This window comes from Anarhichas minor, unplaced genomic scaffold (genome assembly GCF_050575085.1).
Source record: "Anarhichas minor isolate MPS153535 unplaced genomic scaffold, ASM5057508v1 ptg000094l, whole genome shotgun sequence".
NCBI lineage: Eukaryota > Metazoa > Chordata > Actinopteri > Perciformes > Anarhichadidae > Anarhichas > Anarhichas minor.
In genome coordinates this window covers 401086-419097 of record NW_027466540.1, presented here as the reverse complement: position 1 = coordinate 419097, position 18012 = coordinate 401086, and the positions used below count along the sequence as shown (strand labels likewise).

Below are 18012 nucleotides of genomic sequence, written 5' to 3'. Positions count from 1 at the left end.
AGTGTGGAGTAGGGGGGCACGGCAAAAGTTGGCTACCATAAAAATAAACACATATTTTTAAAAACAACAACAACGCGAAACCGGATGACATTCACTAGTCTTTTGACAACACATGCAAACCACCGAAGAAGAGCAGCCACAACTTAAGTTACCTGGACAGCCCAGGTGTCTTTTTATTTCTTGTTTTTTTACCGCTGTGAAGGTTTTTAAATCCCGAGTAAAAAAACTCCACAGCGGTAAAAAAAAAACAGACTGTCTCTTGCCGGGCTGCAGCAGCAGCAGCCCGGCAAGAGACACCCAAGGCGGCCAGTCTGGCTGCGACCAACCCGCTCTAATAACTTCACTTTTGCGGTCCACTTTTGGCTGAAAATGTCCCCACCGGGAGTTAAATAAATAAGAAGTTTACCCCCCCTCAACACCTCCTCGTGTGCTTACCTGTGTGTGGTCTTCGGGGGTTTTGCAGGGTGCAACTGGAAGTTGATTATTATTCCCAGACATCCAGAGTGGTGCATATATCTATAGCGCTGGTGTACAGTAAAGATTGTAGCATAGCTCTAACCTAAAGACAACAGTGGGGAGAGGAGGAAAAAAAAAAAAAAGAGAAAACCCTCCTCGTTGCTCATAGGGGGGATCGACGACAAAAACCACATGATCGTTTACGTCAGCATATATTTGCATAGGATGCCAAAAAAAAGAGAAGAGAGATTTAATGTCTCGGCGTCTATGGTGACGTTTAAAAAAAAAATGCACAGAAAAGTTTTTTAATTATGTGCGCAGCCGGACTGGCACGAGCTGGTCTGCAGCCACGCACACCTCCTGCTGCAGCCTCGTGGATGTGCACGTTATTAAACATCACTGTTCATATATGTTCATTGTAGGGGACTTTATATCACACATTTATATTTAGTTTATTATGACTTTAAGGTATGCAAAGCCTTTTTATCCGCACTTTAATAATATACTTGTTTTAATATACTCTTATCTGTTTGTTTATTTACCATATTTGTATATTTTATTGTAAATTTCAATATGTTTCTGTATTTAAATCATGTCTTGTATTTTGTGTTGATTGTTTTAATGTTATGCACCATCCACCTAGTCAAATTCCTTGTATAGACAAAATTATTACACAAACCCACCTTCTGGTAAACATGTAAATAAAAATGATGCGATGATTTATTGATTCCTCTATAACACCTGTTTGATCCCGGAGCTGACCTCAGCTCTGCATCACACCTGGTGAGCAGTTAAATCATCATTTAAATAAAGAAATATAAACTAGTTTTAAGATCTAAAATAAGAGGTGTGGGAGTGGATGTTTAAGCCCCGCCCGATGTCTGAATTTCATCAGGCTCGTGTGTTTTTGGTATAAATTGTCTTGTTGTAGCTGATCAGATGTAATAAATGTAGAAACGTCCCCACGCAGCTCTGTGAAAAGATGTCAGAGAGCGACACCTACAGGAGCGTCTGAGAGCCACAACCCTCTGTACTGTATGTTTATTATATGTATATTCAGGTATTATATGTATATTCAGGTTATTAGTGATCTCAATACCTTTTTTGAAAGAATCAATAACCTTTAACCTCTGTGGTGATGAGAGGAAACAAGCTCCCAATCATCCTAAATCACTAAAATGTTACATTGTTTTAAACAAGAAAATAAGAATCTCTGTGCAGACTCCTAATAATTAATGCATGTTTTCCTCCACAGGGAAGGAAATCTATTCTATTTTTCATTATATTTCTTAGTTATTTTAATACATGTATTTAATTAGTTTCATTATTACATCTTCATCACGTTTATTTGCTTTGTGCATTAATGTCCAATAGTTTAACTGTTTACATTTCTGCTGTCTTTATTGTTTTTAGTCGCCTGTAAAGCACTCTGAGTCGCTCTAACTTGTACGAAATGTACGAAGTAAAGTTTGACTGATTTGATTTAGTGTCCTGCTCAAGGGCACTGCAGCCAGCAGTCTTTGTGTCGCTTCGGACCCCAAATTTCAGGATGAAATATGATATTTTTCATTTTGTTCATTTTGTGCTTCTTGTAAAATAGGAGGGGAGTGTTGCAATTCCCATGTTTTTATGGACGAATATATTGAACCTTGAGCTTCCCACAAGGTTTCAGATGATCTTGTGTTAAAGAATCACATCTTCACACGGTTACCTCCTAAAACACGTTAAAAATCAGCCATCTTCTTAATTAATTCTGCAGCAGGTTTCCATCCTATGAACCCGAGGCCTTGTGACCGTCTGCCAGTCAGCAGTTTATTCAAAGTCAAATACATTACGGAAAAAAAGCTTTTTAAGTAAACAGCTTATTTCATAGCATCACATGTGGGTGCGCTGGCTTTGCTTTTAGAGACGAGCTGAGGAAAAATAACACACAACAGGAACGACGCCACAGCCGGAGCCATCTCTGCAGAAGAGTTGTCTGCAACTGGAAGCTCTTGCCAGTGTCTCCAGAATACACAATCAGGTAATGTTGCCAGGCAAAGAGTGCCAGCTCTAGCCAATAAGCAGAGTTTTTGCCAACATTGCTTAGCAACAAAAGTTAACAACTGAACCACTCAAAGCTTAAAAAACATCTTTAAACAAGTAATCCAGAGCCAGTCAGCGTCACAAATGTCTGCAAATGAAAAAGATTCGTAGCTCTTTGCAAAAAAACAAAAAGGTTTGTCTTCTGCTCTGACAAAAGGTGGAATATAATTTAGTTAATAACAACAATACAAAGATATGCAATGATCAGGCCACACACCCTTCCTACAGAGAAGCAAAGCACCCAGACTCAAAGGATGCAAAGATTCTTTTGCTTCAGTCAGTTTGAGTGCCTCAGTGGTTGTTTACGTCTTTGTGGTCATTTTGTATCTCTTTGTAGCTGTTTTGTATCTCTGTGTAGTCATGTTGTATCTCTTTGTAGCTGTTTTGTATCTCTGTGTAGTCATGTTGTATCTCTTTGTAGCTGTTTTGTGTGCCTTATTGGTCGTTTTCCATTTCTTCGTAGCCACTTTGACAGATGTTTATATCTCTCTGTTTCTAGTTGTCTTGTTTCTCTTTGTAGTGTTTTTGTATCTCTTTCTTGTTTTATATCTTTTTTTGGTCTTTTTGTATCTTGTTGTGGTCAGTTTGTATCTCCTTGTTGTGGTTTTGTATCTATTTGAATTGGTTTGTGTGTCGTTGTAGTCATTTTGTATCCATCTGTAGTCATTTTGCATCTTTTTGTATGTCTTTGTAGTTGTTTTGTATATCTTTGTAGTTGTTTTGTATCTCTTTGTAGTTGTTTTGCGTGTCTTTGTAGTTGTTTTGCATCTCTTTGTAGTTGTTTTTGTATATCTTTGTAGCTGTTTTGTATATCTTTGTAGTTGTTTTGCATGTCTTTGTAGCTGTTTTGTATATCTTTGTAGTTGTTTTGTATATCTTTGTAGTTGTTTTGTGTGTCTTTGTAGTGGTTTGGTGTCTCTTTGCAGATTGACTTTCCAAAAGGAAATATTAACGCTCCAAACAGAGGCCCCCTGACCCACTGGGCCTGTAGGTCCATTCAGTAGTCTTTCTTTATTTAAAATCATCACCTCTCACACACTGAGAAACTGAGAAAGTTATCTTTTGGTGGCCCAGAACGCTGAAAAACAGAATCAGAAACAAAAGCTCAGCAGAATCAAACCACAGGAATCTTATAGTTGTTATTCACATTCACTCATTAATCAGGTGCCCATTTGAACTGTGCAGTCTACTACAAAAACAGGAAAATGTGTGAGGCAGAGTGGGAGAGACTTTGCATATAATTGTGGTTTGAAAAAAAAAAATCATATCTCTATAAAAAGAGACATAATAAAAAGGATATCAGAAATACAAAGGAGGCTTTAGTCAGGTTTTTAATCACACAGCGGTCATAAAACTCAAAGGAAGCTGATGTAAACGTTCAAACAGCAAAGAGAAAAGGAGAAAACCGCACAACACGCTGCAGTCGTGTGGTTTTTCTTTCTTGTCTCGTGACAGCAGCGCCTTGCAGCCACTGGCCTCCTTCACACAATTAATCAAATGAAGCCGCCTGAAAAGGCAAAAAAACAAAAGTCATTATTTGGTGTCACAGTTCAGCACACTGTGCCGGGAGGCTGTGGGTCGGCTCTCTTACTGGCTTTAGTTTTGAGAAGCTGCATCCGTAACATTAAAACAGGAAACGGGGAGGTTTGCCAAACAACTAGTCTCGTTAGAATTGAGGTTATTGTGCCATAAAACACAACATGGTTAGAAGACAGGGCTTATAATGATACATAATAATAATGATACATAATAAAACACAACAAATCACTATAAATTAAACCATGAGGAGAAATATCTGCTGGAATGGCCAAACAGGGAGGCGATAGTTTGTGCATCATGGCAGAAAAAAAGCCCTTAAAATAAATAGAGAGGGTTTTATCATCTAATAAAGACCCTCAGGACTGAATACCCAACGTGCTCAAGTACACAGACAGATCAATAGTTTCGCAGTCTAAATACTGGCTGCACTGTGAGTGACACCAGCAAACATTTGAGACTAAGCATCAATGGCGAGTTGCTGATCAATAGAAGTGACTCAGCAACAATTTCCCCAGCTGACGTCAAGCTTCGATGACTCACTTTGTGTCCTGATGTCAGTATTAGAACCAGACTGTGTACAGATGTTTACACTGCTACTCATATTCAATGATGAAGAGTAACAGGGTTAGGGTACTTATTCAAGTACTGCACTTTGCAGATTCAAATTATTTATGCAAGATATAAATCAACAAATAAATTAGAATGTGTCATTGTTGATTACGTTTAAGTGGTTAAGAGTGCTTCTCCTGATATTTGTATCAAAAGACTAAAGTGTCTTCCAGAATCAAAACAAGTCCAAAGTCTGACCATATTCTAAGTGCAGATGTAAATACCTGTTCTGACTGTCCTCCTCCTCCTCCTGGCTGCATCCCACGTCCTCCCTGACCTCTCCCCAGAAACTCTGCGTTTCTTGTCATCAAACAAGTGGCGATAACGGAGCACATTGTCATCAGGCCTCTCCCGGAAGACTTTCAAAGTCAGTGGCAGACTCAGGCTGTCTGAGGGGCGGGGTCAGAAAAAAAATTAAAAGGGCACCAGCTGCATGCATAGGGGCCCAACGTGCATCATTTCTTTCCAACATGGACACCAGAGGACACTGTCTCACGTTTTCTCCACTGCAAAGTAACCCAAGAGGGCCCTACATCAGGATTTCTCCACTGCAAGGGCTGCCGAGAGGGCACTGCAATACATTTTCTCCACTGAAAGGGACCTGCATCGCGTCTTCTCCACTGGAACGGCATCCTAGAGGGGGCTGCATCACGTTTTTTCCACTGGAAGGGGGCCGTAGAGGACCCCAAATCATGTTTTCTCCACTGGAAGGGCACCATAGAGGGCCCCAAATCATGTTTTCTCCACTGGAAGGGCACCACAGAGGGCCCCAAATCATGTTTTCTCCACTGGAAGGGCACCACAGAGGGCCCCAAATCATGTTTTCTCCACTGGAAGGGCACCACAGAGGGCCCCAAATCATGTTTTCTCCACTGGAAGGGCACCATAGAGGGCCCCAAATCATGTTTTCTCCACTGGAAGGGCACCACAGAGGGCCCCAAATCATGTTTTCTCCACTGGAAGGGCACCACAGAGGACCCCAAATCATGTTTTCTCCACTGGAAGGGCACCATAGAGGGCCCCAAATCATGTTTTCTCCACTGCAAGGGGGCCTTAGAGGGCCTTGCATAGAGTTTTCTCCACTGTAACACACCCTAGAGAGCCCTACATCACGTTTTCTCCACTGCAAGGGCACCCTAGGGGGCAATGCATCATGTTTTCCCCACTGGAAGGGCTGCCTTGAGGGCCCTACATCACGTTTTCTTCACAACAAGAGCATCCTAGAAGGCCCTGCATCACAATTATTCCACTGGGAGGGCACCCTAGATGACACTTCATTGGGCTTTCTCCACAGGAAGGGCACCGCATTGTTTTCTCCACTTGCATCAGTCCCTGTCTCCACTTGAGTCTTGAAATTGTATATATATATACATATATATATATATATATTAATGTCAGCATGCTACGTTGGCGTTAAAATCAAAGTATAGTGGGGGCTGATGGGAGTAATTGTTTAAGAGATATGTTATTGAACTTAGTTGTTGGACATTTTAAACCTGCTAGATTACAACATTTAGGTTTTTGGTTGTATCCTCTGGGGACTATGAATGTCTGGATTTAAATGATTTCACTCTGGACCAAAGTGTTGAAACCCTAAAACATGTTGGATTCTGTTGCTGTGATCATCTGTATTCAGCAGACATAAAGCAATCTTTCAGTGCTTATTCTTTCATTCAATATTTGGAGATTAGGCTGATCTGAATAATGTTGTTTTGCATCCTGCATGTCACAAAGGAAAACACTGGTGTATGTGTGTGGTTTTATTTCCATCATCACCACAACAGCTGCAGTGATACCAGTGTCTTCACGGTGAAGAGTTAAACACACACATGGAGGTTCTGAGCCTTTGCTCTGGACCTTTGCTTAGGGATCCAATCCAGGAACAACCCTCACTGCAGCGTTCACTGCATAGATTACACATGTTTTCTTATTATCACCAAAATGGAGTCTTCTCAAGTGCACTTGGTTCCTAGTTCCCTAAACTAGGGACCAGGTCTACAGGATGAAGCAGGGTTTAGCTGAGTCACCTGCTCGGCTCTTTGTCCTTTTCTTGGCTCTCATTAGGAAGTCACCTCACTCTGGTGCTGATAGTTTATTCATCAGAAGGGAGGACAACAGCGACCCATCACTTTTAATGCATCGTGTGCGTGGAGTCAGATGTTTCGACTTGTGTACACAACAACCCTTCTTGTGAGAGAGAGAGGAGAGTTAGTGCTCGGCTGCCTCGGCTCTGTGTTTGTGTTTATTCAGATTCAGAGGAGACGCTGAGCTGCTTCACCTGCTCTGCATAATAACATCCAACTCAACCCTCTGGGCTCATTTTACACACAGACGTGTTTTATATAAAGCCACAGTGTCGCTACACAGACGTGAGAGACGGAGTCTGGCTGTGAACTCTCATAAATCCCTCCCGTCTTCTGAAGGGACATCTTCATACTTGTGTCCCATCATTCCTGATTTCGCTCACCAACGTCCTTGCTGAGATCTGATGCCCAAGCGTCTACAATCAATATCTTAATCACAACACTTACTGTTCTGGTTCACTGTAGCTGCTCTCATGTCATTGTTTTTCACAATAAAAGCGGTAAAAAAGCCACTGTGCACTGCCGGTTCAGCAGCAAACAGCAGACAGACACAGTTAGAGACGAGCTGGTGAGCATTGTCTATGTAGCAGCTGCTCAGGAGCTTTCAGTCATATCACATGATCTTCTTCAGGAGATGAAGTTTGCTATAAAAAGTATTTCTCAGGGCTTTATCTTGGTGGACTTTGACCAGCATGGACAAGAAGTCCCTTTAAAGTGTCTTTTAAACATTTACAATTCTGTGAAAACTGCTGAAGAAGATGATGTGATGGGGTAGAAAGCTCCAGAACAGCTCCTGGAATGGACCTCGAGTTGGGATTGTTTTGTCAAGTTGTTTCCAAAAGAACATATGTGGCTCTGAACCTCCTCTAGCATCATAATATAATAATACAAGTCTTTCTTCTAAAGCATCAGATGTCTGTTTGAAGCCTTAAGTTCACATGACACCACAGTTATTCATTCATTGGTCAGCTTCAGTCACATGGGGTTTGATCTCACTGATTCTGATCTAATCTCATTTGGTGGATCTGGACCCAGAATGTGAACCGCATGTGTCGGACTAGAGTAGAAATATTCAGGAGTCACATTCATTACGTCGACTCCGGCTGGACGAATGTTCAGCACGCCGACTCTGAGACAAACAGAAAAGATCCAGAACACAAAAGATTCACGTAATTTAATCAAACAATAAATCCCTCTTCTTATCGACACACGCATTCATATACGCTTAGAACAATTGTTACCCCGGCGGTATTTACATTCTCTGTACAGCGTCCCTAATACGCCATGGCTGAAGTGTGCTCAGTAACAACGCCCAACAGTGATGTCACAGTGCACCGTCACACCTGGAGTTCACTTCTACATCCCAGTTGAACCACCGCAGGTCAGCAACTGTGAAGTGTTCCTCTTTATTAATAAGTGTTCCTCTTTATTAATAAGTGTTCCTCTTTATAATAAGTGTTCCTCTTTATTAATAAGTGTTCCTCTTTATAATAAGTGTTCCTCTTTATAATAAGTGTTCCTCTTTATTAATAAGTGTTCCTCTTTATTAATAAGTGTTCCTCTTTATAATAAGTGTTCCTCTTTATTAATAAGTGTTCCTCTTTATTAATAAGTGTTCCTCTTCATTAATACACTCAGGACTCACTGAAGATTAAGTTTCATCACATTTAAATGAACTGTGTTTACAAACGGTCTCCTATATTAGCTCATTCAGACAGTTAATTCATTTGAATATCATATAAATAAAACAGACAGAATAAAGAAAAAGAGGCGTATACATTTCACTGGTATGTGTTGTACGTCACCTTCACCACATGAGGGCAGCATTTAGTCGGTGTAGAAACAGAGAGTCGAGTCGAGACCTTTCTCATCTCTGCTAATAAAGAATAAAGATCCCAGTGAAAGGTCAAAGGAGAAGAGAGAAGATATAAATGCACACAGATCATTTGAATTTCACAGATTTCTTCCTCCAGCTCTCTGTTCGTTCTCAGTTTCTGTGATTCCAATAAAACTCAACAAAGAGAGCAAACATCTTCCGCTCACGCTGTAATTTCACTGGCGGGCTAATTACAATCAACCTCATCAGAGCCTGAGAGCTGTGATTACTGTGTTTAACACGCTGAGCTCTTGTGATGATGACGGGCCACCACGAGTGTCCTCCCCTCAAACCACACCAGCAGCTGCTGCCATGACGGCGTTAAAGGTGCAGCTCGATTTTAAACTCCTCTTTCCTCTGAATATACATCAGCGGCAGATACCTAAAGGTTTCCAGAAAGGCAGGAGTGCTTCTGCTCTGTGTGGAAACTCTGGACACTCCCACGCCCCCTGAACTGCACACTGTGCACTGGTTTAGTTTCTCTCAAATAAAAGCAGAAACAGAATCAGCATTTTAAAGTTACAAGGTACGAATTGTATTTGTTGGACGGATACAAAACAAACACGGTATGATGTGTGTTGCTGATTGTGTCAGAATTAAAGCTCATTAATTCCTCTTTAATTTACCTCGTTTCCATGGAAACTGACATTCTGCTCACGTTAAAGGAGACACGGGCTCATTCTCAGGTATATTTAGTGTTTCTACTAGAACATGTTGACATGCTTTAAGGTCTGTACACATCAGGGGGGTGACGACTAAACAAAAGGAAAATGTCAAATACTTCTGCGAATATTTGACATATTTAACGGATATTTTTTTTAAAGCAGGAAGTTGAAATAAAAGCTGCTTTCTGAACTTCATAGAGAAAGCATGGCGGTGAAGAGAGACAGGAGGAGGAGGAAAGAGGAGCGTTGGTGTTTTTGTGATCAGTTTATTTCAGTGTTCTTTGCTGCAGAAAAATGGGAATATTTCTATTAAAATATATATTAAATTAAAAGAAAGAGGGAATTAAAGAGAAGCTAACACTGAGAAAAGTGACAGAGATCAATCTTCATTTATTTAATGTTCCTGGATTCATTCAGCGTCTCTGTGATTGACGACGCAGCCTCACATGAGCTCTGAGTTCAGACTCACACGCTGGTTCTATAAGGAGGCAACACGCTGAAGCAGAGCAGGGAGTGTTGTCCTCCTATAACTCCTGGACCGGCGTCCTCAGAGGACCAACGCATGAATGATCATGTGTTGGTCCTGAATCCTCTTCCTCTAGTTAGATCGTCCTCCTCCATCTCTTTTCTTTTAACCTCTTGAACCACGTCCTGCTCTCAGATATCTGTAGCTTCTGGATGTATTGAGCCTCATTTCATCCAATTCAGTATGTTTGAGCAGAAACGCTTTTAACGGATCAAACAGAGAAATCTAGTTTAGTCTTCTTTCCCCAGGTGAGTAAAGAAAACATGAACGCTTTCAGTCTCATTTAGAAGATGAGGCCGTGGAGCCTCTAGTGGAATAACCTCCGTCTTCACAGGAAACAACTTAGTTAAGTTTAGGCAACAAAACCACTTCATAGGTTTAGGGAAAGATGGTGGTTTGGATTAAAATAAGTCACGTGACAAATAAGTCAACAATGTCTTCTCCTTTTAAATGGGTCATGTGTTACAGATGAAAAAAAAGCTAAATTCAAAATATTAACCGAGCAAAACCTTTATTTGACTCGTTCTTAAGTCATGATAAATACAGGAGAGAACACTACTGAGATCTGCCTCTCAGAGCTCCAATAACACCCTCCTTCAGGAAAATTAAACATAAATAATAATAATTAAACAACTCGAGTTCACTTCATGAACAAACAGACGGGAGGGAAAGAACGTACTTTAATATTTATATTATAAACAGTGTGAGAGGAAATCTACTACATCTAACAGATCTCAGATACAGATGCTGCTAAAGCAATGAAAGTAACAGGATGTAAAGTAAATATATCTGCAGGAACTCGTCCCGTTAAAGCAGCTCCAGCCGTCCTCACACAGAGGATGAGAGGATGAGAGGATGAGAGCAGCTCGGGCGTGTTCGTGGTGACGCAGGAGATAATTGATTTCCCGGCCCGGGTCTCACTCTGTGAACGTGAATAATTAATCACTCTCATCCACACTTCAGATCATATTTACACCCGAGAGGCTCCTCAACCCGCTGAGCTCGACAGCAGGTTGAGCACGCACGCACGCACGCACGCACACACGCACGCACGCACACACACACACACACACACACACACACACACACACACACACACACACACACACACACACACACACACACACACACACACACACACACACACACACACACACACACACACACACACACACACACACACACACACACACACTTTATAGTTAGATGTTCACTCTGCTCTGCAGTGTAAGCGTAACAATATCCCTCCAGGGCTGGACAGGAGCATCCTCGGTTGTCTGCAGGGTGGATGACAGAGAGGCAGCAGGTTCTTGTTGACGGTGGTTCAGGTTCTAGATCAGCTGCTGTAGAACCCGGTCTGACTCTGCTTCTCTGAGAGCAGAGCTGTGGTGTTGTTGGATCCTGAGCTGCAGCTCACCTGCTGGTTTCCAATCATCTTCCTTCAGCTCCACAAAGAGCTTCATCTTCCTGCTCAGTGCCGGATGAACTAGAGTCGAGTCACTTCACCTGCTGAGCGACAGTTTAACACCAAACACACGACAGGAAACAACGCTCGTACTCCAGTTTTATTGTTTTGAGAAAAATCAATACCAAGTAAAAGATAAATTACTTCCTTGATTTATCCAGTTTGTTTTCAAAGATTTCCAAGAACTTTGGAACACTTTAAAATGTGCTTGAATATTTGGCAAATTATTTCGCTCAGAAAGAGAGAGAGCGACGTTAACAAACAGAGTACAGCTGGACTCTTTATATAATCAGCTTTCAGATCAATCTCCAGTTTCTGCATAAAATGTGAAAAATGAAACCAAAGACTTTTGTCCTGGAACAACGAAAATTAACATTAAAATAAAAGTTACAAATGGAGGCGGATCAATCCAAAGACTGGATCCAGAAACTCGACACATAAACCAAAATACATTTACTCAGAAATATAATAACTCTGTTTTACATCAGCTGTTATTGTTTCTTACAACGCATTTCTGTTCATCAACCTTCTCAAAGACAGAGCTTAATACTGTAACAATGACAAAACATAATAAATCCTGATATGTGACAGTACGACGAGTCTCCGGCTCTATGAGAATAAAAACATCACGGGAGAAATGGAAAACAGAAACATGCAGAACTTGACATAAATAAACGCTTTTGTGTATTTTTGTAGTGAAGATGGAAACTTCTTGGAGAGTTTAGGAGCCTTTCAAACAACAAAATAAAATAAAATGAATTATTAAGACGCAGGTTTCGACTAGAAATGTTTCACTTCCTGTTTGGTCAGAAATTTGTGGATGTTTTCCGTTGAATCGTCTGCATAGAATCGTCGTTTCTTATTTAGTTTGTTTAGGAGAGAGAACATAATCTGTATATTTACAGGCGGTGGTTTGAGGCGGTGTTACCCGTTAGCACCTCGGTCGTAAAGTGTGTGACTTTATAATTTCAGTATTTAGTAAACAAAATCAAATACTTATCTTGTGTTGTGAATTTAAATGTATATCAGATCAGTATTTATTTAGTTGTATTAATGTCGAGCTAGCCGCTAAATCTTGTACAAAAAAATCTCTATTTATTTAAAATGTATCATCATTTCTTCATCGTCCCTGACAGATACATGAAAAATCATTTAAAAACACCAGTTAACCGTCACAGCTTCCACCTTTTGAATTTGTCACGATGTTAGCTCTGCAGTCATACCATTTAAAGTAAGAGTAAATATGTATATATATATATATATGTATATACATATATATATATATATATATATATATATATATATATATATATATATATGAAGACACAAAGAGTGACGACGTTGCTCGTTGGTTCGCTGTAACCTGCACGTGTTTCTGTGTATCAATGCTTTGTTGCAGCTTTTTAACATTTCTGTATTTTTAACATTTCTTCCAGAATCTTCCAGCAGGATGATCAGGAGGCACTTTAACCAACCAGGTAAACGACAAACAGAAGAACTGAAGGCTGACAAACAGGACCGGCTTCCTTTTCTCCAATCGACCTGATGACGAACCCGTTAACGGAGAGACGTGTCGCGGGACCGTGAAATATAAAAACCACGTGAAGCTGAATCCATTTTGAGACGATGACAAAAACGAATCAAACCTGTTTTCTTGGAGTTAATTCAAAAGCATAGATGAGTTCAAATAGTCCCAACCTGATAAAGCCCCCCCCCCCCCCCCGTCCCCTCTACAATGTCCATAAGAAATCCTCTACATCAGGCACTTGTTGATTAGTCCGTAACTCCAAACCGCCCAATCAGAAACAGCGAGTGGCCTCCAATCGGCTCCTCCTCGTTAAATGAGTCCAGGCGGCGTCTTCGCTGCTCTCTTTAGCCTCCTCTTCGGCCCGACTCTCTCTTCCTCCCCCTCCAGGCTCCGGGAGACGCGGTGGACGCCGGCGTCGTCCTGCTGGAGCGTCGGGTCGTCGGGGGCCACGGGCCGCGGGGCCGGGTAGTTGGGCTCATAGTAGCGGTAGGGGTCTTCCTCCTCGGCCTCGCCGTAGTTCTGGAAGACGTTGGGCGGCAGTTGGACTGCGGGGACAGCGCCGCGGTCAGTGACATCCTCTACAAACCAAAGCAGGCAGCGAGGGCGGCGAGGCAGCCAGTCACACAGGCAGACGGTCAGTGACAGCCCAAAACAAAGATGGCCGACCCCGCCACCACAGCAAGCAACGTTTTGGATCGGATCATTGGGGGTTTGATTGGGTTAGTGAGACAGGAAGAGGATGAAGAGGATGAAGAGGATGAGAGGGACAACGGTTATCAGGGTTACCAGGGTTACGGATTGAAAGCAGAGTTCAGAGGATGAATTCAGGATTCACAACCGCAAATCAAATGTTAAAAATAAACAAAAACGTTCTCGTTTATTGTGAGATTAATTTTGTGCAAATGTGTCAAAGTTTCAACAATCATTAGATTTGTTATTTATTAATGATGAAGATGTATCGAGGCCATCGTAGGTAAAATAAATATATATTTTAAATCATGCAGCCGGGGATAAACAACAACTTGGATATTCTCTGAAATTATAAAGTCATATACTTCAATGAACCACGTCGCTTCACTTTGGACGCCACCGAGTGCAAAATATATGAATTATATTAGTATTTATTTATTTTCATCGTCCAGGACCTTCTTGTCCTTCAGAGGCCGTCTGTCAGAGAGGTCCTCAGAAACAGCAATATTTAGGATTCATCTGACAACGTAACATAATAACATACTGAGACCGTCAGCATTATGTTCATAAAAGAACAACATAAAGAACATGAAAGGAACGGATGCTTCTTGTTTCTGGACCTTCTGCTCGCTCAGAGGACCGAATAACTTCAGGAGCAACAATATGCAGATGATGGCTTCACGTTACTGCCATCTGTGGTGTGATGAGGTTCATCCATTCATGCAGAGTGAAGCGACGTGGCTCTTGACAAATGTATGACTTAATAGTCTCAGAGAATATTCAAGTTTTTTTCTCGGAATTTTTGATTTATTTTTTGTGAATTAGCTTTTTTGTCTATTTACAAAAGATGATGAGTTTTTTTTCTGTGAATATTCCCCTGCTGCTCTGGCTCTGTAATCATATATATTTTCACCCTCAATGGTCATAATACACTATTGGAATTAATTCACATTCAAATTGTCACAATTAAAGGTTTTCACGTGATATTTTTTAAAGGTATCTACACATGCAAGGTTAAAACAACGTTAAAACAACGTGCAGCATTTATATTAAGTTGTCGTGCAGATTAATAACTCTTAAAGAGTTTTTTTTAATGTTACAGGAGTTTTTATTGAGTCGGTGAAGCTTGTGGTTTAAAATAGAGGCGCTGGATGATCATCATCTAGAAGGAGAAGTCAGGAGAAGATGATTAAAGAACACGTCTTCTTACCATGAAAAGACTCAAATATTAAATATGAATGCATGAATGAGAGCATTGAGAGCTGGATGAACTAATTGACGTCTTTGGTCTTTAAGTTGGATAAATGAAGGAGAATAAACAATAAGACCAGCTTCATCGTTTACCATTGTGGTTTATCTTTTAAAAAATAAAGATCTGATTTCATGACCGTGTGAATGTTGAGATGAGAACGGACAATAACAGAAACTAGCACGATTTGTTTAATTAACTCTAATTATTGTTTTAATTTAGATTATTTTCTGGCGTTCTTGTCGTGTTGTTTCTGCCTGTACACCACTTTATAACGGTCTTATATTTACTGTACATCACATCACGTGTCTGTCCCATGATGTGACACCTGCAGTGTTTTACAGCCTCTGCAGCAGATAAAGATAAAAAGCTCCGCTGTTGTTTCAGTCGTCACTGAAATACTGAGCGGAGGGTTAAGAAGACGTAAGATGTTGAAAAACGAGGCGATGACGGACGGACGGACACAAACACAAAGACGGAGGAAAGATCACAACATGCAGACGTTACTCACATGACGGCCCTGCAGGCAGCGAGCTGAGCAGCAGCTCTAAGGCCGCTGTGTGACCTTTAACCTCAACGTACATCCAGGGTTAACACAATCATGCATTTAACAGGTAAAGATGAGTCATGCTGGGTTTCTTCAGCTATGGAACTGTTAGAATGAATCACATGGTTCAATATACATCAATATAGCTGCAGTGTTTAACCCTTGTGCATCACCAGGGACACTCTGTTTGTGTTGATGCATATGGAATACATGTTGGAGGTTTAACCTCAGCTCCTATAATACTCACGTATCACTCAGACCCTTAAGGACACAAATGTCCCCATTTAAACCCATTCAAACCACAACGCATAAAATCAATCATTCTATTACATCAGGCTTTTGATCTAAAGCCCTGGCTTCAATGTTGTATTATTTTACAGCAGATGTTCTCATGTTTGCCCTGTGGGGTAAACACACGTTATTCTCCTGGTGTCCACTAGGGGCATCACTGCTGCATTATGGAGCAAAACAATAATAGAATTATATGTTGTTGTGTTTTTTTTCCCATTAACAAACATTTAGAGGGTTTACATTCTGAAAATGAATTCATATTCAGTAATCATGATTAAGATTGAAGTTAGGAGATGTAACTCATTAAAAGTGGGGAATAATAATTTCTTACATACATTACATACATTGTTGTCCTCTAGAGCAGTGTTTCTAAAACTTGTTTTGTTTGGGGGTGGGGGGGGGGAAGACACATTTCTAAAAAGCCCCAAAAACTCATCGAGACCCGTTTCCCAACAGGCTCTATCTGCACACTGACAGAGGAGTGAATTTATGGATGAATTCATGATCATTTTTTCTGCCATTTCCAGATAAACAGCTGTTTTGAAGAGATATACGTTTGATTAATGCATGTTATTGAAAACATATGCATATGTTAAATACTTTATAAATGTGACCAAATAAATGCATTTAGGTGGAGTTAACAGACGATCTCATTCTTTGTATTTCCTCTCATCAGTTAAACAAACAGAATGAACTCCAGACGTTTATATTAGACTCAAAGTACAATTACCAGAACAATACGAACATCCAGGCTCCCCCATGTGGATTAAAGGTGAACTGCAGATATAAATAAATACGACTATGAAAGAAATTCTGTTCATTTGTTTCATGTTTTTGGGAATCGCTGCTCTAAAGACTTCAGAGACTTTGTTTGAAGTGATGCACAAGAGTTAAACAGTCACATCTGCTGATCTGTGTTCGGGACGAGAGTTCTGTGATGCTAACTGTGACATCATTTCCCGTCTTTTCCCGCAAATAACGGAAACAATTCGCTGGTCTGGACGCTGGAGAGCAAATGAACACGTAGCAGATAGAAAAGCTGCCATTTGTTGCTCGCATGCCGAGTTCTGGAGTGTTTAAAAGTGAAATACATGAAGAAGAAAACCCTCCATGCAGCATCTTTACATTGAACCCAGAGTGACTGAACAGACAAGTCAAGTCATAAAGTGTGAAGACGCAGAGTTCAGTCAGTGATCTGCTCAATAGGTCGTTCCTCTTGTTCCATGTTTGCAGCTTAAACGGCTGCTTCACCAAATCACAATAAACACATTTCCCCACTGAGCACAACTGTCTTAACTTTACTTGCTGAGGTTTTGAGACCAAATGAAACAAAAGTAATATATCGTCGTGTAATGTTTACAGCTTCATCTGTTTAATGATTCAGGTGAAGTGACCCTTCAGGGGGAAAAACAAGCTGAACTTATCAAATGAAATTTCTACATAAAACACAATTTCGTTCCTCATGCATTTCAGACCTGCATCCTGACTTTGATTTTATTTGTTTCACGTTTCTCCCTCAAATGTTTGACTTCAGTGATGTGCAGCACGTTTAACTCGGCGGCAGCTTTTCAACGTGAAAAGAAACTAAATTAAACGACGACCTTCAATCCATAAAAACAAAGTTCTCGCCATTGAAAAGCTTTTCATGCTCAGTTCTACATTTCACAACGTCCACATGTTTTAAACAAGCTGGTGGAGGTTTTATTCTATAATTAACTTATAATTACATACAGCAGAAGTAAGGCATGAATACTAAGTGTGTCATTTATGATTTTTAATTAAATTACTTGAAAGTTCTGTTGTTCTAATAACAACCTTGGCGCTCAGCGGCTGTAATTACACAGCAGTCTAGTAGATACGATTACTTCACTTATACTGAGAGTTCCTTCAATGAAACATCAATAACAAGGAGAGAATATAGTAGAAACTATAAACTATTATTGTTGAATCATTTTTGATCAAACTAGTGTAGTCATATTTATTTAAGGGACCCTACGTACCTCCAACATTGTAGCCCACACAGGAGTTCTGGTCGCAGTAGCCCGGAGGCCCGGCGGAGCCGACGGGTCCGGGGACACCGGGCCGACCAGAAGACCCAGGATTTCCAGGTCGCCCCGATGAACCCTGGCTGCCAGGTCTGCCCTGCCCCTGGGCACCTGAGAGGAGAGGAGGAGGAGTTAGTAAGAAACCACCTGGAGGACCAGATCGAGAGCTTCTGGTGATTTAATGGTTTAATGTACCAGGGGGTCCTGGAGGTCCTCGGGGGCCTTGGACTCCAACGCCTTGAGGTCCTTTCTCGCCCTTTTCTCCCAATTGACCTGGACACACACACACACACACACACACACACACACACACACACACACAGTGTTGTAACAGGATTTATGTTCGTGTTATCAATC

General features: G+C 40.9%; 2 protein-coding genes across 3 annotated transcripts in view; both read right to left on the bottom strand.

The window, feature by feature from the left end:
* LOC142939187 (zinc fingers and homeoboxes protein 2-like) overlaps nt 1–1487 on the bottom strand; it is a 94438-nt gene extending 92951 nt beyond the window's left edge. For both annotated transcript variants that reach the window (XM_076082405.1, XM_076082403.1), the window contains exon 1: nt 436–1487. The gene's annotated coding sequence lies outside the window, so the exon portion shown is untranslated. The remainder of the gene's footprint in view (nt 1–435) is intronic.
* Nucleotides 1488–13142: 11655 nt separating this feature from the next.
* The window catches only part of col14a1b (collagen, type XIV, alpha 1b), a 136866-nt gene continuing 131996 nt past the window's right edge, over nt 13143–18012 (bottom strand). Inside the window, exons 45-48 of the mRNA XM_076082365.1 lie at nt 17851–17928; nt 17611–17766; nt 14211–14216; nt 13143–13411 (exon numbers count right to left, since the gene is read on the bottom strand). Of these exons, the coding sequence (XP_075938480.1) occupies nt 13143–13411; nt 14211–14216; nt 17611–17766; nt 17851–17928 (509 nt within the window). The remainder of the gene's footprint in view (nt 13412–14210; nt 14217–17610; nt 17767–17850; nt 17929–18012) is intronic.